The sequence below is a fragment of the Nanorana parkeri genome, unplaced genomic scaffold (assembly GCF_000935625.1).
Source record: "Nanorana parkeri isolate BGI_ZX_2015 unplaced genomic scaffold, ASM93562v1 scaffold240, whole genome shotgun sequence".
NCBI classification, from domain to species: Eukaryota; Metazoa; Chordata; class Amphibia; order Anura; family Dicroglossidae; genus Nanorana; species Nanorana parkeri.
In genome coordinates this window covers 798,658-822,109 of record NW_017306508.1, presented here as the reverse complement: position 1 = coordinate 822,109, position 23,452 = coordinate 798,658, and the positions used below count along the sequence as shown (strand labels likewise).

The 23,452-nt window shown below is 44.4% G+C and overlaps 1 protein-coding gene across 1 annotated transcript in view; it reads right to left on the bottom strand.

The window, feature by feature from the left end:
- WDR26 (WD repeat domain 26) overlaps positions 1 to 23,452 on the bottom strand; it is a 65,825-nt gene that overhangs the window by 23,398 nt on the left and 18,975 nt on the right. The window contains exons 2-6 of the mRNA XM_018556520.1: positions 20,439 to 20,538; positions 20,228 to 20,284; positions 4,416 to 4,490; positions 1,295 to 1,431; positions 505 to 602 (exon numbers count right to left, since the gene is read on the bottom strand). Of these exons, the coding sequence (XP_018412022.1) occupies positions 505 to 602; positions 1,295 to 1,431; positions 4,416 to 4,490; positions 20,228 to 20,284; positions 20,439 to 20,519 (448 nt within the window). The 5' untranslated portion in view covers positions 20,520 to 20,538. The remainder of the gene's footprint in view (positions 1 to 504; positions 603 to 1,294; positions 1,432 to 4,415; positions 4,491 to 20,227; positions 20,285 to 20,438; positions 20,539 to 23,452) is intronic.

The window sequence follows — 23,452 nt, the reverse complement described above, 5'->3', positions numbered from 1 at the left end:
TTAGCGGTTAAGGTTCGCTGGATACTATAAAAAAAAAAAAAAAAAAAATGTATTTCACCCTCCCTGAAACATTTGACACATATCCATGCAACACACTTCAATCACTCTCTGCTTGGTCATAATTGGCTATGTGAAAGTTTAGCCAGGCAGTCATTTGTCTCGTCCCAGGCAGAATGTAAGGCAGTAAACAATGCTCCTGTACCTCACACAAGTGGGACAGGGGTAAGTGGTGTATAACTGTGACGCCTCTACAAGAAGTGAATACTGCGATTATCACCAGGACAGGAAACCACAGACGGCAACAAAACATTGTCAAACTTCCAGCTCTTCCTCACAGTACTAAAAACATGTTTTTGTTCGTGTCCACGTTGGAGATTTCCCATCACTTCCAGTTACAAAGAACCCTCCCCAGAACAAAGAGCAATTAAAAAAAAAAAGAATCTACCAAAAGTTTGGCTGAAGCTGGGCTTTTTAAATACAGCAAATTCCAAAACCAGTACTTACTCTGGAGTTTATCGAGAAGTTTAGAGCGTGACACCGTCCCTTTACCTTCCCATTCTGCTTTTGCACGCAGGTCTTCTGCGTGACTACACATTAAATACCTGATAAGACAAAAATATTAAACTGTAGATGAGTATTTCCCAATGCAGTAGCAGTTACAGAAGTGCCCTCCTTGGTTCTGTCACTAGAAAAAAACTGAAATGGCAGTATAAAAAGGAATATGTCATAGCAAACCCAGAAATTTGCAGCTCCGTCAAAGCACAAGTTACATTTTTAAAGTGTTTGGAATGGAAAAGTTATTCAGTCATCCAATGCTACTGGTAACTGCATATCAAACCTTGTAGCCAGCTACAGCAGCAAATTCTTATGCAGCTCCAATTTGCCACATTAAAAAACAGACTAGTAGCTGCTACAAAATCACTGCTACATTGACTCTGTCCCTATCATGCCCGTTTTGCATATCACTCCACCAGTACGTGTGGAATGATCAGTGTTTCAGCAATACAAGAGATTCCTGTGTGATGTATGACTGGTGGGATGGACTATGGAACAGATTTTAAAAATACGGATGCAAAATAAGAATTTGAGTGCCCATATAGTGTCCAATCTTCTAACACACGCTTGACTAGAAAACGCACATGTACGCCTGCGGAATATCACCAACTTGAAATTCACATTTCAGGTGTTACATCTATTATATTGTGAATGCTGCATTGTGTTACCCAGACACTGCCTGTACACAGAGCACCTACAGCTAGAGGATAATTGACCAAGACAGGAAACAGCCTCTTACCCACTGAGGACATGAATCCTCTCTGTATTGTATTTCAGTGGTGTCAGCTCGCAGCGCAAGACCTGAAGTGCTTCTAGGACTTTGCCATCTTCCAAGTATTCCAGGTACTTCTGCTGCAGCAACAAGAATTTCATCCGCTAGAGGAAAGAGGGACAATATTGAATATTACCAACAGCAATGCAAAAAAGGCAAGCCAGCTTTATATAAAAGGAAGGGGTGTGAAAAATACAAAAGCTGGAAACATTGCCTTTTAAAAGTGGACCTCAGAAAGGTTTATGCGAAACAGACACTGTCACCTTGCTCAGAGTACAGACAGTCTTTTTGTAAAGCCCACACCCTGACCACTTTATACCCACCTCCCCAAAGTGCTCACCAGCCACTCCTTCAGTGGCCACCGCTGTGAAAATACTCCATGCTTCTAGGATTTTCCAGAATAATCTTCCCATAAGATTATATATACACATTTACCATATGAAGGGATGCCATTTACCTGTAAAAGCCTCCCCTGCGCAGACGTCCGAAGCACTAAGGCCCCATTCACATTGAGCGATTCGCAAATCGCGCGTTTGTCGATATCACGCAAATGCTTGCATTGAGCAAGCTAGAATCGCAGCAAAATCCGCTCCAAAAAGGGTCCTGCTGTAGTGATGCACGACCCGAAACAGCTACAGACAGAGCCCCATTGGATTGCATTGGAGAGCGATATCGCGCGGTAAATAGCCGCGATATCGCGGGAATTACCGCACGATAAATTGCTCAGTGTGAACGGGGCCTAAGACAGCTGCTGGGTGCCGCCATCTTGGATGTGATGTTAGCAACCCCAGCAGATTCAGATAGCACCCAAGGGACACAGTATTTCCCTTCGCTCTTACCTCAGCAGCTACATAAAAGTTATGTAGGGAGGCGAGAGCAGGGGCGGAGGAGTTGGGTCAGCACAAAAGAGAGGGCTATGTTGTGCAAGAAGGGAAGGGGCTACACTAAGCAACTGACTCATCCAGGAGTAGTGACATTTTCTAGCAAGTTTAATGGCACATTGCAGGTAAATACAAATATTTTTTGGAAAGGAAAAACACTGCAAGCATTTAAAATACTTGATTTGTTTGTGCTTTTCCCGGCAATTTTAAAGGCTGCAGCTTTAGTAGTTAAATTTGTACTTTACTCAATCCTCCAACCCATGCCTTCCAGGTTATATATACGCGCCATCTTCCATGTTATAGTAATAATTTGTACTTTACTCAATGCCCCAACCCATGCTTACCATGTTATATACGCGCCATCTTCCATGTTATAGTGATTTTCACAGTGCAGCCCTACACAGCCGGAGCACTGAATCACACAGTGCTATCAATCTAACACCAGGCGGAATGTAACAGAGATGACAATCATTTTGAGGCTATTCCTTACTATCTCATCTGCTGGCCGGGGTTTGGTCCTTGACCCCATTGTACTACTTTTATGCAGTGGATGTCAGGAAACTGACTAGGGCTGCAGCTAACGATTATTTTCATAAACCGATTGGTTGTATATATAAAACAAATACAAAATTCTCTCTCTAATCGATGAGAATAGTTGCCAACTATTTATATCGATTTAAGCGATTAGTTGTTGCAGCCCTAAAACTGACTATGCTGTCTGGCAGGGGTTTCTGGATGACAAGACCAGATGAACAGAATTACAAACGCTTTGGCAGGTAAAAAAGTTTACATATATACAGTATATTCAACTGCTTATTTGCTGCTTGCTGGTAAGGTCTGCTATAAAGACACCAAAGGATTGGTATTCTTGTGCTACAGGTCACCTGTCTGTGCAGTGTGGAGAATGTGCATAAAATCACAAGGCAGGATCAGAGATTGTGGAACCAGCACACGATGATCTTCCAAAGAAGTTCAAACTTTTTTCCACCTGCATCTATACAAAGCACAACCGCTGACACGTTTCTGCCTTACTCGGCCTTAGCCAAAGCTGGTATTCTTGTGCTACACGTCACATGTCTGTGCAGTGCAGAGAAAGTGCATAAATCACAAGGTGGAATCAGAGATCCCTTGGCAGCAATAACAGATATAGATTTCAGCTGTATGTAGGAGTTTGCCTGCAGTTTGCTTTTATGACACTTTCATACTCAACGCCGACAATATTTCTTTGAGCTCTGTATGATTCTTGCAGTAAGTGCATCAATTTGTTTTAAAGGGTTACTCAGCCTCGTTAGCATAGGATCTGCACAAGAAAACAAGGCTCCTGATTATGGAGTTAAATAAATGAGGCTGAATGTTCACAGTTCACTTTGCTAATTTATACATCTTGTTACAGACTCTGACCCATCACACGGCCTCATTTAACGTTTCATTATCTGCTTTTGTAGCTTGTACACTGACAGATCTCAGCTAGAGGAAACTAAAAAGGGATAATAAATAATAAAAAAGAGAAAGAAGCCGCACACCCCACCATGCAACAAGGATATTTTCAGACCTGTAAAAAATGTCATTGTATGTAAATGTCAAGGACTTCATGAGGGATATGTCTTGTTATTGCTCTTGATACTAAAACGATATGCTGAGTGATTATGCGTTTTCCAGATTTAAACTTCAAACTGTTTATACCACTTGTTATGCTTTTTCTAAAAACTTAAAAATATTGAAACAGAAAATATAAAACACATGATATGCAAGTTAAATTTACAGCTAGTGTATTTTTTTCCTCCCCTTTTTCAAATGTTATCGGGTGATCCTGCCAGTGGGGGGTGCTTCCTGCTGCAGGGTGGAAAAGCGTCGTCACCTAATGCTGCAAGCCCTCTCCAGAGGTTCAGACTGACATGACGCCACATCGAAGGCTAACTGTGCAGCAGCAAAGAGCTTGAATGATATCAGCTTTGAGGAATGTGCAATGGAGGCTGCGCTACACTACTGCAGAAGCAGCCGTTTCTGCGCAATGCACGTGGGTTTGTAGTTTGCTATAACAGATCAGCATGTTAACAGCCTTCAATAATACCTAGACCTATACAGACTGTTTCATGGATGATAGGAAGCGTTACCAAAATTGAAACAAATGACCCTTGTCAAAAACTGTTGTTTCCTTCCATATACCCTATATGCAAAGAACGAAACTAAACAAAGGTTTTACTCACCCGAATGAGATCCGTAGTAGGGCAGGATGAGGAGGAATGGTCACTCCCCGAACCCCCAACAGCTGGACGACATGCCTGTGAAGAAGAAACCACATTTTGTAACAAATGTTTTCATGCGTTATTGGAGATCTGTCTGCGTTCTAATACGAGTACATGAATCACATTTTGTGAAAGGATATCCCCTCCCAGACAACACACACTGAAACCAAGTCTCGCTTCTGCAGCCCCAGCCATCTGATGGACTCCAGTGTATCAAAGGAAAACCACAGCCTGTTAGATTTATTTAGATATACAGGTTTATTTTTATTGGTTCAACATAAATAACCCTACCAAGGAGAGATCAAGCTGAATGCGGGGCAAGCAGCTAAAAGACACAGACATAAGGTATATGAGAGCTACCTGCCAAAGATTTGCATTTCTTTTCATTAATTCCTGAGATTTACACAGCCGGGCTGGAGGTCTGACTTTCCTCTACTGAATTTAACAACGCAGTCTTGTACCTCTCCTAGCCTGGTATAGGACAGTGAAGGAAAAGCAACACCGATGAACTCATCTCTCTAGCACCACTGTATTCTCCTCCAGTCAGCATGTTTCAGCACTTAGTGACATTAAAGTCAAAAACTTTTTTCCCTCCCCCCCAATGTTAAAGTACTTACCTTAAATGATGTCTCCTAATCCGATCTTCCTCTTCTTTCCGGTCCTTTTCGTCTTTCTCTCCAGCGCTGCGGCAGGTCTCTGATCCAGCGCTGCCTCCTCTGTCCTTGCTGGCACTTCCTGTCCCACGGTGTCTGCATTCGGGTGCACGCGTCCATAGACTTACCTTGCGTCACTCCTCGTTTCCCGGCCGAAAACCTGAACTGCGCATGCACCCGCCCCAAGATGCTTTGCGGCCGCCCGAGCATTTTCAGACAGGAGCGCGCGGCAAAGACGGGTAAGTTTAAACCGCTTTTAAAGTGTTATTTTTAACTTTTTGCATATATCTACTGCTTGCCAGCAGTAGATATATGAAAAAAACGGAGGGTTTAGAGACCCTTTCATATTTTTTACAAATACAGACATGAAAGATTAAAAAAAAAAAAAAACCCACAACCCGGTCTGGAATTTACCAAAAAATATTTTGAACAACTTGTCACCATGTATAGTTTTTAGGCGAGGTACCATATATGCAATAGTGACTGCATGCTGTTGATAAGCAGGGGTCTCAGTTCAGAAATCCTGGTAAGTTAGATTTGAGGCTAGGTTTACACCTGTACTACACCGCACAACACTCGGGACGCATGTCCCGGGATCGCGCGGTCCTGCACAATACCAGCAGCAATTGCCGCATGGCCCCATTGATTACAATGGGGTGACATCTGCACGGCAATCGCAGAAAAGTGGTACATGTACCTTTTTTTGCGATACATGAAGCGCGGCTGTTTATCGTGTTCGGAAGCACGGGCGGAATCGCGGCGGGCATCCGAGTGATCCACCTGGTGCGACTGGGGTGCCATTATAAAATAATGGCACCTACAGCATGAGCGGTTCACATCTTGGGGACTCCTGACCGCGCGGCAATCCATGTGTAATTATGCGAGGTGTCGCCTAGGTATGAACCTAGCCTAAGAGTGGTAGGGAGCAACTCCAAGGACTACCAATTGTTGGATTTCCTCAGTTTTCTTTGGTACCAGTCTACCTACATGCTGCTTTTCAGTGTCATTCCAAACCAAGACCGTGTTGCATCAAACAAAACAAAGTAGTGGCGTCTAGGGCGGCACACATGACGAAGTACAATGCAGTGTAGTAAGAGTCTCTCTGGTATTCCTTCTCTATACTAAGCCTTCAATTAAATTGCTAGCAAAAAAGTATTTTTGTACTCAAATGTAAATTCTCCTGGTGTTCATTGATCGATACAGGTGGCCTTTACCTTGGGACACCTGCAAGACAGACAGACACCATAGGCCAGTCCAGGATTACGTCTCCTACTACTACCACCATGCTCCCAGTCAGTAGCAAAGCAGCATCAAAAGCTTGATTTTAAAACACCAAGGAGCTGCGTACCCCATTGGACTCAAAGTTTGCAAGGAGAGTACAGAAATCCTATCGTTTTCCTCATCCACTAAGGGTCGCAGGAGTCACAGCAGTCCAACATAGGAGTGGGGACCACAGCAAATGGCAAAAGGTCAGAGGGGGGGAAGGAAATAGAAAACTGGGGGAACTAGGAGAACTGCCTGCAGTCTTCCAAAGGACCATATACCCAAAGCAGACATAACATGCACCCGCTACTAGTTGCTTGATGCCAGAAATCCCAAAGAAACTCCCAGATTTTGCAGAGTGCGCTTTGACAGGAACAGGTGGGACCCGGTCCTTCTTCGATAACAAGCTTGAATTATGGTCCTATTGAGCCCTCCAGAAACTGGAAAAAGAAGCCGGAGCGCTTTTCCAGGGTTCATCTGGGATGACAAAAGAGACTCACAGGGTTATTCACAAAAGGGTGAAGAGTTTGGAGAAGGCAGGAGAAGGGAACAATCTAGCTGATCTGGAACGTGTGTTGAATTGGAGAATGTTCTCCAAACTCTTCACCCTTCTGTGAATAACCCAGTCAGTCTATCACTCAGAAGCCATAGCTGAGTGATAGATTCTCACAGCATAAACTAAATCCAGACAGACAATGGGACATTTCCTTCAGGTGAGCCAGACAAAAAAAAACGGACAAAAGATTGAGGTCATGGTTGAGGTGAAAGGCAGAAACTAACTTAGCAAGAAAAAAAAGTTAGTACCTTGTCCTTATGCAAAACCAGAAAGTGTTCCTTGCAGGATAGGGCCGCCATTTCAGATGCTTGCCATGCAGAAATAATGGCCACAAGAAATATCATCTTGTGGGTAAGAGTATCGAGAGAGAGAGAGGCACAGAAACAGTACAAGATTCAAAGCCCATGGAGTCACAGGAGTATGAACATTGAGAGCTACACAAGAGACTTCCTTTTATAAAAAGAGTGAGCGTCAATGTTCTCTGAAACAGAACAGAAAGGGCAGAAACCTAGTCCTTGAGAGTACGGAGGACAAAACGCTGGTCCAGACTCAGCTGCAGGAAAAGGATTTATCCCATGGAGAAACTCCTACTAAAGCTAAAACCACGTGCGATGATAGACCTTACGGGAAGTAGTCTTCCAGGCTTTTAGCACTGTAGGTCAGAAATGTCTTGGACTACAAAAACTTGGGCTTCAACAGCAATGGCATTAAAGCCAGCAATCATGAAGCAAGATGGTAAAACTGTCTTTGAGAATATCCTGATGATCTGGCAGAGCCAACAGAACGTTTGCCAAGAGTCTTCCCAAATCAACACGCCACACGCACCAGAGCAATGAGATCTCCAAAACTCCCTTCATCTTGATTCTTCTAAGTAGATGTATCAAGAGAGGAGGGAATACATTTGGGTGTACTGATCTTATGGAGTCACCAGAGCTTCCACTGCTCCAGTTTAAAGATCCCTGTACCTGGAAACAATCCTGCTGTTTGTTGTTGAATTTGGAAGCCAAGAGGCCCACATCAAGAATCCCCTACCTAGGTCATAAGTCCTGATCCCCCTCCTGAGGTAAGGGCCACTCACCCAGGTCCAGAGGATGTCTGTCTGCCAATTGTCCATGGCCGGGTGTACATGACAGACAAGGCTGGAACTCAAAGTTCTGCCCAGGGGAGGATTTGATTTACTGCTGCGGAGGAAAGTCCGGTTCCTTCTTGATGGTAGCCATAATGCCGTCTAACTGAATCTAGATGATTGCATGGCCCTTCAGCAGGCTGATCCAATACTGCAAAGGCAGCCAATCCAGATCACCCAAAGATGCAGAATGTTGATAAGGGGATGAGACGATGACTACTTCCCCTGAACCAATACAAAAGTCCAAAAACCTTCTCAAGCCAAAGTGACTGGCATTTGTTGTGAGGACCTTCCAAATACTGGGAAAGAAGGACTTGCAGTACCAGAGAGAATCCTGACCCACCAAGCCAGGGACATCCTATTGCTCAATGACAGAATGCTACATTGTAGAGGTCAGGCATGAAACTGGGCAAATGAGACTGCCATGATGCAGGCCACCATCAGACCTGCTCTGTGTCCAGGACTACAGCCAGTTACTCCAAATGATTCTAGCAACAATTGGCAAAGGTGCAGGATCCATTCGATCTGCTGTACAGTCTGGATGATCTAAAGGAGGACACAGGAAGTCTCCAGCACCCTGTCACAATTGTAAGCTTAAATCTACAACCATTATTGGTTGTAGATCACCAAATATTCTATAACCAAGGATTAACTACAGCAGTGGCAAGATAATTTAAAAAAGGGACTCTGACCAATCAGCCAAGGTTTGGCAAAAATATGTCACAGCCAAGATGGGGTGAAGAGCAGAGCCAGTCAGCGAGAACAGAGCTCTAGAAAGGGCTGCCAACTATTTATCGGTTGGGTCCTTAAAGTTGGGTGCATCCTCCACTGGTTTGGTGATTAACTTGTTAAAGCAAAACAGTGCCTGGTCCACAGTAGGAGCAGGCCAATTTTTACAAGTCCTCTTTAAATGGGTACAAGGCTATTAAGTGCCTGGTGGAAGCAAATATCTCGTCAGGGTGTTCCAATCCTTGTAGAGAAGACTTGCAACAGCGGGTGCACCAGGAAAGTCTGAGGTTTTAGGGTCTCTGAAGGACCAGAGACTGGGAACAGCACTGGTAAAAGCAATACACTGATCCTCCTGCTTCAGGGTGGTGCGCACCACATCACCAAGTCAAAACTTTTTTTTTAAATTTGAAAGTAATGGCAGAGAACCGACTTCTCAAATGCAAGCTTGCCAGGTAAAGACTGGTGTAGGTTTCAGCACCTGATGCTTCAGTGGCTGCTAAGGACACAGAGCGAATAGAGAATGTGCTGGAGAAGGCGTGGGAGAACACTAAATGGCACATGACTCTTTTGCAAGGCAGCAGCGAGGAAATGCTTCAACACTGTATGGTGGGTAAGCCAAGCATATGCACACACTTCAAGTGGATGACAGCACTAAATGCCACAGCATTAAGGCTGGGTTCACACCTAGGCGTATCGAATATGCGCGTTTGTCGAGCGTTTTACCGCGATTCGCGGTTAAAAAGCGCGTGACAAACGCACGTTTCCAAAGGGCTACTTGGCTGTATCCCAATTGAAACGCGCGACAAAGACGCCCCAAAGAAGCTCCTGTACTTCTTTGGGCGTAGGGCGTTTTGTAGCGCGTTCATACGGCCTGTAATACGCCCAGGTGTGAACCATAACCATAGGAAATAATGGGATTTCGGTGTTTGAGCGTTTTGCAGAGCGTTCGAACGCGCTACAAAACGCCCAGGTGTGAACCAGGCCTAAGGGAAACTGCTGGAAAATGCAAATTTTAAAAAGCACTTAAACTGGCCTATAGTTGTTTAGTTTGCCAGTGTCCAATACCAGTGCAGGTAGCAGTATAACCCGAAATGAAACTTCCTGTGTCCCTCAATGGACGAGAAAGAAAAGTAACCTTTGTTATTTACAAACTGTTAGGTATGTGTATTACTTGGGCAATTGCATTCCCCTTATGGTTTTAAGAAGTTTCACCCTAGACAAACTCCTCAACATTATCAGTCATCAAGAATGCCTTTAAGTCCACCTATACTGAAAAATGTTGAAAACTATTAAGATTCAACCCGGCTGACTTTTCTGTACAGGTCAATCCCTTGAGCACAGCCTGTAATTAGACAATGAGGGAGAAGCAGCAGTAGATGAGCTTATTCCTTTGTCCACTCAACTCCTCAGTGCATGTACCACATCTGAGTGGACCCTACTGCAGCACCCTCCCTTTCCCCACCTGTGTTCAACTGTATAAAGCAGTGGTCCCCAACCTTTCTGGCACCTGTTGCATTGCGCATGTGTGGGGATGCGGACAGCCAAGGCAACAATTAACACATGAGTGCCCGTGGAGGAAGCCAGTAGCTTAATTTTTGCCTCGGTTGTGAATGTTATGGACCCACTTCCCCACACATGCGCAACTGCCAGGGACATTTCTGGACCTGATCAGCGGCTCTGAGCTTGCACGTTCAGCCAACGACCAGGGCAGGAAATAAGGGTAAATCATCCCAAGGAATCTACAGGTAGGATGTCTAACAAGAGTAAGGATGGGCTCGGGCGCGTTCGCAGCTCCATGTGCCGAGCCCGCCAGGAAGCTGACAGCACGCAGTGACAATCACAGGTACTGAGACATATTCACGGTCCGCAGCTGCAGAGATCGGGAAATGTCTCAGTGCCTGTGATTGGCGCTGTCAGCTTCCTGGCGGGCTCGGCACGTGGAGCTGCGAACACGCCCGAGCCCATCCTTAAACATGAGCACAAGACCAAAAAGTTAAAATATCGATGTTGATTCACAGCAAGAAAAAACATAAGTCAATGCGCTTGGGGGTCATCAAAGATTTCCCCCTTCAGGGCTACAAGATCGATACAGAAATTGTAGTAAAAACAAAATTCATATTGATATACACTATATTGCCAAAAGTATTTGGACGCCGGCCTTTACACGCACATAAACTTTAATGGCATCCCAGTCTTAGTCCGTAGGGTTCAATAATGAGTTGGCCCGCCCATTGCCGCTATAAGAGCTTCAACTCTTCCCGGAAGGCGTCCACAAGGTTTAGGAGTGTGTCTATGGGAATGTTTGAGAAGGCCGGGCTTGCAGTCTCCGCACCTTTTTTTTAAGCTTAAAATGGGCTTCTTTTTTTTAGGTGCAGTCCAGTGAGTTTCATGCGTTTGATGCATTTTGCACGTTCCAGACCAGAAAAAAACAAGACAAGCAGCATTTTTTCGGTCTGGAACGGAAAGCACTGCAAAATGTGTGAACTGTAGCCCAGAAATCTCATAGGCAGACATTGGGATGCGTTTTTGGTCCAGGAGCTAACTGTTCTGGTCTGGACAGAAATTGAACATTGTGTGAACAATTCCTAAAAGACCCGGGGGGGGGGGAGCAGAAACTGGCAGGGCCAGATATTAAAATATTTACTCACACTAATATATATTAATAGAAATAAAACACTTGCACGACTCTGTTTACAAGGCAATTTACACTTTAGCATTTGGGTTATATACACCAAGTCTAAGCAGCTTTGGCAGAACTACACTGCTCAGCTTGACCAACCAAGCCAAAGATTTCTCCTCTTCAGAAACCCACAAAAACTTTGACGACCAGAGAAAAGAAAATGCACGTCTTAAGCCTTGGGAACAAAGGGAATTTCAGCCTGAACCTAAGGAGAGTTTGACAGTCTCACATTACACAGAGTCTGCTGAAAGCATAAAGATTATGGGCCTCCGTCTGTAAAGTGACTTGGACTGCGGACAAGAAGAGCTGGAGGAAATTAAACAATTACCCGAGCCAAACCGCAGAGAGACTGGTACACTAAAAATACAGATGAGTGTTCCCCACAGACCCAACGAGATGTCAAAGGGCTTTTTTGTTTGTTATGGTTACGAGGACACCATGCTTTTAAGGGCCCGCAATTGACAAATGTCTGTGGTGTTACCTCACTTCCTGTGCGGGCCTCCCTCCCCCTCCGCACAGGAAGCCGATCGCATATCAACAAAACAAAACAGCTGGAAGCCAGGCTGGAGGAGGCAGTCAGCTGATTCCTGGATTCAAAACAATAAACCTCAGAGAGGAAAAATAAACCTGTGCTGAAAAGCTGATTGAAAGGTCAAACTGCAAGACATTTGTCTGCCTCCAAAGCACCGACAGGAATGATATGCGTCCCCCTGATCACCAGGGGTCGGTCTCTCACATCGGTGGGTGCCTATGGATGCTGCTGGCAGACCGGGTCGGAAACCAGCACCAGTTTCTACCGTTTCCCTCTTGGCCCCTCACTTTTCCATTAAAAGTATAGGGGCACTTTAAAAGAGGGACCTTTTGGTCTCTTTAAGTTGATGTCACAGCTCCCCCTCACTCTTCTGGGGATTCCATTGAGCCTTTTATGGCCCAGTCATCTTTCTGTAGACACATGCATTGTCTGTGCATGCCTGCAAGGACCTTGCAAGGAAAAAGCCACCCTCATGGCCGGTACACACCATCCGCACTCAGGCTGCATCGACAATTTTCCTCGTCATGGGTGGGCTCGGTTCACACCATCATGTTCCGATGTTACGGCATGCAGTACTCTTATATATTTTTCCTTCTTAGCGCACCACAGTGAGACGCATCCCACCACCATGGGGAGCCTATAGAATTGGAAGAAATGTCTAAAGCCAACTGTAAGGCCCCATTCACACTGAGCGATTTATCGAGCAATTTTTGCAGCGATATCGCTCATATTTCCACACGATATCGCTCTATGTAGCTTCTCCAATCCATTTCAATGGAGCTGTTCACATCTCGTCGCTCAATATCGCTTGTAGCTCGTCGCTGGTAGCTTGTCGCTCCTACATGACCCTTTTTCAAGCGATTTCGAGCGATTTTGCTCCTGATTGCATACAGCCCAATAGGGACAAGTCGCTCAATATCGCTCGTCGCTCAAAACCGCACGATTTTCATGTCGCTCAGTGTGAATGGGGCCTAAAGAGAACGTTTGAAAAAGCAAAATGGCTGCAACAACTTGCAAGTCGCACTTATAAAATAGCAACCCAAGTTCGATAAATTGAAAAAAAAAAAAAAGAAGTACCCCAAGAAGTCTTTTTCCAATTACATTAAAAAAAAACCCCCCACAATATTTGAACTAGTAAATCTGTTTGCTGACCACACAGGGGAACAAAAAGAGAAATGAGAAAAAACTAAATTACAAAAGTACCTGTGTGCTCTAGAAAAATGGATGCCCAGCATTTCAGACAATATCACCGTCTAGTGCTGTGTGATGGATAGCTAGAAATCTCCATACACATTTGTACTGACACAATGAATCAAGAGTGTTCTAGTCACACAAAGGGGAGGCAGGCATTCATTTTATGACAGCTATGGAGGTTGGCTGTCATTTCACCCCAGCGTGGAGCATCGCTCTCCATAACCTGGTCATATGCATCGCCGCATTTCTGAAAACTAGTCTGATAACAGGTTTTATATGCATTTTCATTTTACATTTCAACATGCAAGAACTAAAATCAGATTAGCAATATCCGTTTACAATAAACCAGCCAACTGTTACAAACACTACATTCTGTCCCCTCTATAAGAGCATGTTACTGAACACCAAACCGAGGGGCAGATTTCAACTGAAAACTGGTAGCAAAATAAAACATTAAAATGTATCCTGACACGGTTATAACTACGAAGGATAGTTCTACTTCACCCAAGAATGGAGGGAACTGCTCAGCCTGTGTAAGACCTCAGGATCTCCTGATACTGATACTTAGTCCTGGCAGCTCACTCCGAGGCTTGGTGGAGTCTGTCAAATTGGTGTGCGAGGGCAAAGACAAACTTTTTTTTTCTTTTTAATAGAGTAGGGCAGCCTTTCTCAACTAGGGTGCAGTGGCATCCTGGTGTGCCACCTGGCTTTGTCAGGGGTGCCTTCAAATTTTCAGAGCATCATGCATTTCCATGGTGCAGATGAGCCGGCCATCAGCACCATGGAAACATATGATGTTAATCCAGGGCGGATTGCATCCAGGACCCTCCCCAGCATTCAGCAGAGGATAGAAGTCCACCTTTGTCCAGACCAGCTCTGCCTCCAGTCCTCTGCTATGCTGCCACACTTGGGTGATTATATGTCAAGACTGATGTTAAGGAAGGACTGAGGACTCTGATGTGAAGGGGGGCCCCTGATGAGAAAGGGGGACTCCTAATGGGAAGCGGAGATTCCGATAGGAAGGTGGGGGGGATGTCTTATCGGGGAGATTACAGCCCCGTTCACACCAGATGCAGTGCGTTCCGGCCCGATTCTGGCCAGAACGCACTGCCTCTGCCATTACACCGTAGCCGCGCTCCCGAGGGCCGCACTGGATCGCAAGGCACATTATATGCCTGTGGTCTGATCCGGTCCGAACAAAATGCTGCAAGCACTATTTTGTTCAGACCGGACCAGGCCGCAGGCATAATGTGCCTTGCGATCCCGTGCGGCCGATCGCATTGCAGCCGGAGGGCGTGGCTACGGTGTCACTCACTTCAATGGACCTCCTGCCTCACAAAAAAGCGAGCCGGCCGCAATGCGAGGCAGTGCGTTCTGGCCAGAATCGGGCCGGAACCCACTGCATCTGGTGTGGTCTTTTTACTTTCTGCCCCAAAGAAATAGCAGGAAGGGGATATTGCCCCAAATCGAGGGAATGTCCCTCAAAATGCTGTCACCGGAACAGAGCTTCCCCTCAACTCCTGTTCTGTTGACAACTTAAACATTTCGGATTTCCCATCAATTACTGTACCAAAGACAATGGGGGTCGATAAGATCAATAGCAGAGGTGGAATCTCCTCTGCGGTGACAGAATAACCGGCATCTGAAGTGATCATATCAGTGACCCTCCAATTTTAAATCAGACCAGTACCTGATGAAGGGGGTCCTGATGAAGGGGGACCTTTTGAGCCCCTGAAACACGTTGGCATTTCATGAAGCAAGACTGAATAAATCTGGACTTTCTATGATCTTCTCTGCCTCCATCTAGTAAATGGTCCCTGAGCTGCCCTAATTTCACAGGGCCATCTGCCCTTCTAACCGAGTATAAGGGGGGTTATAAAATGTAAATGTTTATCAAAAAAGGTAAATTTTCACACAAAAAAAAAAACAAATTGTCTACCACAGCCAACCTTCTAAATCATTTTATAACAGTTTTGTTTTAACACTTCACACATTAGGGTTTTTGACAAGGCATTCACCCCAAGTTTGGGCAAAAGAAGAAACCTTCAGCTTCAAAAGAAAATGTAAGCACATCTCATTGTAAAAATTGGAAAGGGAAGACAAAGTCTTAGGCGGGGACTTCTACAAATGTTTGTAATACTAAAACAGACGGAGAGCTCAAGGAGCATGCACAAAGCACTCCTTGTGACTTTCATGCAGGAGGCCTAAGGCTGGGTGCACACCTAGGCCACAGGGTTTTTGAAGCACGTTTCTTTGCGTGTTTCTAAGCATAAAATCAATTTGTGTGATTTCGTGAGCAGATTGTAGCTCATTGATGTCAATGACCAAACACGTGTAAAACACATGCAAAAACCAGCAAAGATGCGTTTAAGCGTTTCCTGTAGTCTATGGGGTCAAAACAAAAAAAGAAGAGCTCATGTACTTTCTCCAGGGACAAGCGTTTTGCTTACTGTGACAAAAACACTCAGATGTGAACAGGGCCATAGAAATGAATGTTTTTTTTTGGGGGGGGTATTCCAGTGTTCTTTAGGGCTAAAAAAGCGCTACAAACATGCTCCGTGTGAACCAGGCGTAAGAGCTTGGAGTACTCAGGCATTCTTATGTTCATTTTAGCTAGAGAAAGCATGCCTGGAGCTCACACTGAAACACCTAAAAACAGCTCAGAGCAAGTTCATAGGACAAGTTGCTTCCACTTGAGTTGCTATATGGACTTGTTAATAAAAAAAAAACAAATACTGGAGCCTCAGGATGGCCCACTGACAGGCCTGGAAACCGGAACAGGGACATAGCTTTGGTACAAGTGCCAATGGCAACAAGCATACTGAACGTTTTCTTGTCTAACTATCATTCCCAGCAAGACTTCAAGCAGCTAACCAGTTGGGTCACAGACTGCCTCCAGAATAAGGTCCAAAAGCTTAGATAACCAATATCAAACATTAATACTATTACATGCACGGTCAGCATCACTGCACAAGCGACAGCCCAACACAATCCCTGCCTCCAGCACCTACATGTGCTACAATGTTCATATTTCCCCTGTTCAATCCTGACACTTGAAAGAAAAAAAAAAAAAAAAAGGAGCAATAAGAATTATATAGGGCAGCCATTTCTTGAATTCTTATAATAACCTTTTTCCCCCTTTCAACCTCGCCCCTGAAAAAAAAAAAAAAAAAAAAAAGGAGCCATAAGAATTATATAGGGCAGCCATTGCTTGAATTCTTATAATAACCAGATTTCCCACCTTATAGGGAATCTAGACAGTTTGATGTTTAAGCAGTGGCCTGAAACTGCACCTTTTGTCTTCACTTTCTCCTGAAAAAGAGCAGTGCAATGGGCAGGCCAGTGCCTACAGCTTAATAGCGGTATATCTGCAATGTGGGATCATCCAAGGCAGTGCTGCCTCTGACTGCTAGTGTCACCAGGTTTGGAGTGAGATTTGGCGATATCACCAGTTCATAGTTCACTGTTCTTTCTTGAGAGGAAGCTGAATCTCGGGGTCTGCACTGAAATGTCTCCTTGCTTCATTCATTCTGATCCGACGTTGAACATCGCACGTGGCACCATTAAATCCATTATTTAAAAAAATTGATTTAATGGTGCCAAGAATAAGGCATTACAAGAAACCTGCCAAGAGAGGGCCGCCCACCAAAACTCATAGACCAGGCAAGGAGGGAATTAATCAAGAAAGGCCAAAGATAACCTGCAGAGCTCCACAGCTGAGATTGGAGTATCTGTCCATACGACCACTTTAAGCCGCCCACTCCATAGAGCTGCCTTCATAGAAGTGACCAGAAAAAAAAAAAAAAAAGACACATTGCTTACAGAATAAAAAAAACACGTTTGCCAAAAGGCATGTGGGAGACTCCCAACACATGGCAGAGGGTGCTCTGGTCAGATGAGTAAAATTTAGCTTTTTGGCCTTCAAGGAAAACTCCAAATATCCCCACACAGTGAAGCATGGTGGTGGCAACATCATGCTGTGGGTATGTTTTTCATCGGCAGGGACTGGCAATCTGGTCAGAATTGAAGGAATGATGGATGGCGCTAAATACAGGGAATTTTCTTGAGATAAACCGGTTTGCCAGAGATTTGAGACTGGGACAGAGGATCACCTTCCAGCAGGACAATGACCCTAAGCATACTGCTAAAGCAACGCTCGACTGGATTAAGGGGGGGGGTAACACTTAAATGTCTTGGAATGGCCTAGTCAAGGCCCAGACCTCAATCCAATTGAGAATATGTGGCATGACGTAAAGATTGCTGTACACCAGCAAAACCCAATTAGAAGGAGCTGGAGCAGTTTTGACTTGAAGAACGGGCAAAAATCCCAGTGGCTGGATGTACCAAGCTTATAGAGACTTACCCAAAGAGACTGGCAGCTGTAATTGCTGCAAAAGCTGGCTCTACAAAGTATTGGGGGGTGAATAGTTACGCACGCTCAAGTTCTCCGTTTTGTCTTATTTCTTGTTTGTATAACAATAAACAATATTTTGCATCTTCGAAGTGGTAGGCATGTTGTGTAAATCAAATGATACAAAACCCCAAAATATTTAATTTCCAAAAGGGAAAAATGCCAAGGGGTGGGGGGTGAATACGTTTGCAAGCTACTGTATCCCTTTAACACATGCATGTCCTAAAGATACAACAGAAGCCCGCAATAAAAGCCCGACAGAGGTTCTAACCCTTCCCCATGCCATCCAAAATAAACAAAACATTGTTTGGCTACGATACGATACACTTTAACATTTTAGATTCTTACTTCCTGATATTTAATGGTAACAGGCAGCCATTACCCTCCGAGGAACACAGACCACATTTTGAGAAACAATAATATATTCCCAGCTGCTGTACTCCTTACCAGTACTAAAGGCCTGTGCTTCTATTTTTAGCTCCCATCATACAGTCTGCAGTGACTAGTATGGTCCAGAACAAAACACAGAAATCCTTGTGTGACAAACCAGCCTTTGGAGGTGAAGCTGGCACCGGTCACAGAACAATCAGATATGGAAGCAAGCAGCTTGTTGTTCCAAGTCAGCTCTATACAGAACGTTGAGGTCATACAAAGCTGCTAACCCTGCCACTGTTTCCAGTCATCCATTGGACAAACTAGAATTTACAACATATCTAACATGGAGGGCCTATTCCACTTTTGCATTGGATTGCATTTTTTAAAGGTGCATTAGAAGCACATGTAAAATGATCTGCCTTATTGCAACACATGGTGACCGGCATTTGGTAAAGTACTGTTAGTGTCTGGATGGGCCTGGGCAGGTCTTTTTATAATGCCCATGGCAGGCTTGCAGAGCTGAAAAGTCTGACTGAAAAATCTCAGAGCTATAATGAAAGTATCTGATGGTCACAATCTTCCATTATATACCCTGGGTAGCCCTATCAACTCAGTCTTCATCTGGACATTGCAGCATTGTGATATTAAACTATGGACTGCAGCCCACTGCCTTCCTTTTACCCTGAAGGCCCAGCTTGCCCTGTATACAGAATGCAAGTGGACGATGGGTGCTTCAATTCAGATCAATGTAGTTTAGCCAGCTAGAATGTAGAATGATCTCCTGCCGGCCTGCATAGCTCTGGCTGTGATATTATTCAACCTCTAGAGGAGCAGCACTGGACAAGCAGCATATAAAAACATAAGTGACCACCGACACCAATGCTGGGGGTCGCTTTCCAAATCCAATGGCACCTACGATGTGACACCATACCGAACACAGCCATCATTTCGTCTTGGACCATTCATCTGGCCACTTATCACTGAAGGCTTTTTATTTTTACTCCCATGGACACCAATGATGGGGCGATATTCCTGTTCTCCTACTGACAGCAACTAGCATTTTAATAGGAAGCAGACATCAGCAATAGCAGCCTCCATATTTATCTGAAGACTGGATTCTTGTATTACATTTAAAGAGACCCTGCCCCAGAACCATTTATTTCAACAAAAATCTTCCCATAAGATCACTTAACATGCATGTTACGTACATGTAAAAGTCTCCACTTGGGTAGATATCCAAACGGCTGACTGCTGCTGGGTGCAACCATCTTTAATGTGATGTCAGCATCAAGTAGCACTCTATAGCAGGAGAAGGCAAACACTGGCCCTCCAGCTGTGGTGAAACTATAAATCCGATTATACATCTGCCTCCAAGAGTCATATCTATGGCTGTCAGAGTCTTGCAATGCCTAATGGGATTTCTAGTTGCACCACATCTGAAGGGCCAGAGTTTTCCTACGCCTGCTTTTTAGTATTTTGCTTTGCTTCTCCCCAGCAGCTAGATAAACTATTATGTAGAAAGGTAAAGAGAGGCGGAGGAGATGGACCAGCACTGGCAAGTAATTAGATGAACCCTTGGCCACCCTGACCAATACACAGCGCTGCCACACAAGAATGGGACCTACCCACACCAGTGGCTGCTCTGTGAAGGCAAAGGAACGGTATCTGGGGCTCAAGCTCTGTCCAATACAGTCAAAAGGGAGGCCCAGACATGCTCCCCACTGTCGAAATAGATGCTCCATGTACCACAAAAGTGAAAAAACGTATCCAGGTAAGCCCCACTGGGAGCAACTCCAAATATAGGCGAGACCGCATCAAGTAGTTGCCTCTCCCACAAATGGAGAGGAAACCTCTGGGCAAAAAGGGAGAGAAAAAATAAATGACAGGGCAGTTGGGGGACCTTACCAGGGGAAAGGCTTGGACATGGTTCACTCTTAGGTGTACTGTTCATGTGAAATGAGAGAACCATGAGATGGGGAGACCCCTGCAACTAGCACAAAAGCCTGAAGGAAAGCAAACTTTGCAATGCTCTTGTTAGGCCTAAAGAAATAACTGAGGGCACTAGGATGTGTTCTATTTTTTTGTGGACGATGCATATCCTGTGTTGGGGTGGGCGGAGCCACTCAGATGCTGTCCTGGCAGATGACTCGGGAAAAATATCATAGTTTTCAATAACCAATGAACAAATGAGAACACAAAATTAGCCCAGCTATACAAGACGCTAATAAAATTTGAAATCAGAAAGGTTGCTTACCGTTACTGAATGAGGCGTGTGCACTAAGGACTTTAGTTCATTAAGATCGTTCTCCGCCTGCAAAAATCAAACCAAACAACTTCAGAGGGTTACCAAAACTTCTCGCCACAGCCAACAACAATTCCCTATAGATCTCAAATCAATTAGAATCTTATCTGTGCACCCATCAACTGCTATGAAAGGTTAAATGGAGTGGCAGTAGCAGCATTACCTTGTCCCACTCCCCTTCCATGACATGGTTGCGGAATTTGGTAGCTGCAGAATGCTCTAAGCGACATCCTGATTCTTGCATGAGGAGGTCAACCGTCTGGCTGCAAGAGAGATACAGTGTCAGAAACCTTACCAAGAGCTCCAGCAACATGGACTGTAAGCATCTCTACACACATACGGCAGAGGAACTGCCCTTACGGGTGGCTCAGCAGTTTGAACTGTTGCCTTGCCACAGTGGACTCCATGGAACTTGTACACATGGGACTACATTTCAAAAATAAAATAAAAATAAACCCTAAAAAGGCAATGGCTGCAAGTTAAAATGCACATTGAGTGCGACGTAGCAGGTTCAAAGTGAGATTCTCCTGCAACATCCAGCTGGTACTCACCCATTACACTCCAGTGGGTATAAAGGGGCATTTTATGTTAACCCTGTGTAAGCTCTGACACCATCTGACAGAGCTTACACAGGTTTAGGTCTCAACACTACAAAGACGTAGTGGGGGGGACGGGGAATTGCAGCAATGATGATCATCATCATCATCATAGGGGTGTTCTTACAAGAGACCTTGTCACTTTGCCCTGTGTATTTGGTTGTCCCTCTATAGATGAACATTAAGAAATTATATATATATATATCTATATAGAGAAGGTCCATGCCAATAGGTATAGGTTTAATATTGAAGCTTTGTTCATCAACATCACATTAAAATGCTGCATTAGAAGTTGACCGATAGTAAATTATACAAACACACATGGTAAAAAAATACAGCGTGGCCCCCACCAATTATTTTCTCAGGTTTGTTTTGCTTAATAAAGCTACAGACTACTCCACAAAAACATACTGGTAGGTTACGCAACATCTGCCTCTGTATTCTGTAGATGCGCTGGAGTGCCATACACAATGATCGCATTGTGCTGCACTTTGTACATTTTTGTGAACTGGTGCTTAGGCCCGGTTCACACCTGGGCATTTTGTAGCGCGTTCGAACGCTCTGCAAAACGCTCAAACACCGAAATCCCATTATTTCCTATGGGTATGGTTCACACCTGGGTGTATTACAGGCCGTATGAACGTGCTACAAAACGCCCTACGCCCAAAGAAGTACAGGAGCTTCTTTGGGGCGTTTTTGTTGCGCGTTTCCATTGGAATACAGCCAAGTAGCCCTCGGAAACGCGCGTTTGTCACGCGTTTTTTTACCGCGAATCACGGTAAAAACGCACGTCACAAAACACACGACAAACGCGCATATTCGATACGCCTAGGTGTGAACCCAGCCTTAGGGTCAATCCACACTACTGAACTTTAAGCATGCTTTCCTGTACCTAAAAAGGACAACAACGTGACCCTGTATACTTGTACAGCAGGACTGGACAAATCCCAGAAGCCAGGTAGCCAATGCTCCTAAAAAAGGGACAGCTGGCGTCTAACTTTTGAGGTGTTCTCTAGTTGTTGTCAATGGAGCTGGCTCCTGGATTGGACAGACTGGCTCCTGAATTGCAGATTTGTCCACCCCTATAGTACAGAATTACATGCCAGCTAAAAAAAAAGAGTCACTATACTTCTCTTTCTAGCAGTCCATTTGTTGAAATGAGGCCACTTCGCTGCTCACAGCATGCATTTCGTACATCTGGGTATGTGGAATACCTGCTCCCCCGCCGCACACAGTTTGTCCAGTTAGTCTGTATGGTACTACAGGATTTATAGAGGAACTTTACCCATATCTTCAAAACAAAAAGGCACCTTTAGAAATGTTTAATAATGACAATCTACTGATACTTCTAGATAATTGCTGTCATTTTATTCTTTTATTGCATATCATTTTTTTTCCTCCCCATTCTTCTCATAGTGGCCATTTGTACTAAGGGCAGATTAATATTTCCCTTAACTTCCTGGAACCCTGGCACATGTGACTAGGAGATGTGACCGTGCACATCATCTCAGGGGAGGAAAATATATTTCCCTGAGGTCTCATGAGATTACAGATGAGATTTCCCACCAATGAACTGCGGAGATCTTCCCAGGATGCAACGCTTGGGCACGATTACATCACCAATGCCCAAGGAGACCAGGAAGTGGAAAAACAATTGTAAGTAAAAGAAAAATAATTTTGTTTAATAAATGTAAGATGATTCATATCAGCAGAGATCTCGTGAGATTACAGATAAGATTTCCCATGCAACGCTGTGATTATGTAACCTTCCCAGGATGCAAAGCTTGGGCACGATTACATAACTTGTGCCCAAGAGGACCAGGAAGTAGGGGAAAAAAAAAGAGGAAATTGTAAAAAAAAATAATATATATATATATATGTTTAACTAATGAATGCAAGAGGATTTCCTATCAGCGTGCAGAGCGGCATGATAATGTGATTTTCAGTCAAGGGAGGGTAAGTTCCACTTTAAGAGATTGCAGAAGGAACCACAGTGTGCAGTGGGGGAAACAGGTACTCGAATCATCCACTTGGTCCAATTCCTGCAGCAGTTGGTAAGCAGAGAAACCGCAGCCCTTTAACAAACAGGGCCGCTGGAAAAGAAGTGACCATTTGTCTAGCAGGCACAAAACTACTCCCCTAAACAAGCCTAAAGGTAGTCAAATTTTGGTAGAGTCAGAAGGAACACAACAGATCGGTGGGGATCTGGAGGAAAAAAAAAAACAAAAAAAAAACCTCAAAATGTACTGCAAGAATAGCGCACACACGGGCCATTAAAATCAGGTTTCCTTTTGTTGATAAAATAATAAAGTAATGTACAGCTTTTAATGTTTTTATTTTCTTGGAGTCATTTCAGAGTCTTAGATGGCGTCTGGTGGGCCCCTTGTATGTTGGATCTCTTCTGTCATAATTCCGGCCTCCTTCCCACCTTTGTTCCAGCGTCTCCTGTTGCATTTAACATGTTATGTAGAATAAGAAATCCAGGAGGGAGAATGAGAGCTCGAGTGCCCGGAGATCCAACCAAATGCTAACGACGCAAGAGACTGGCAGGTGGTTAACTCTCTGGCATTCCCCGAAAACT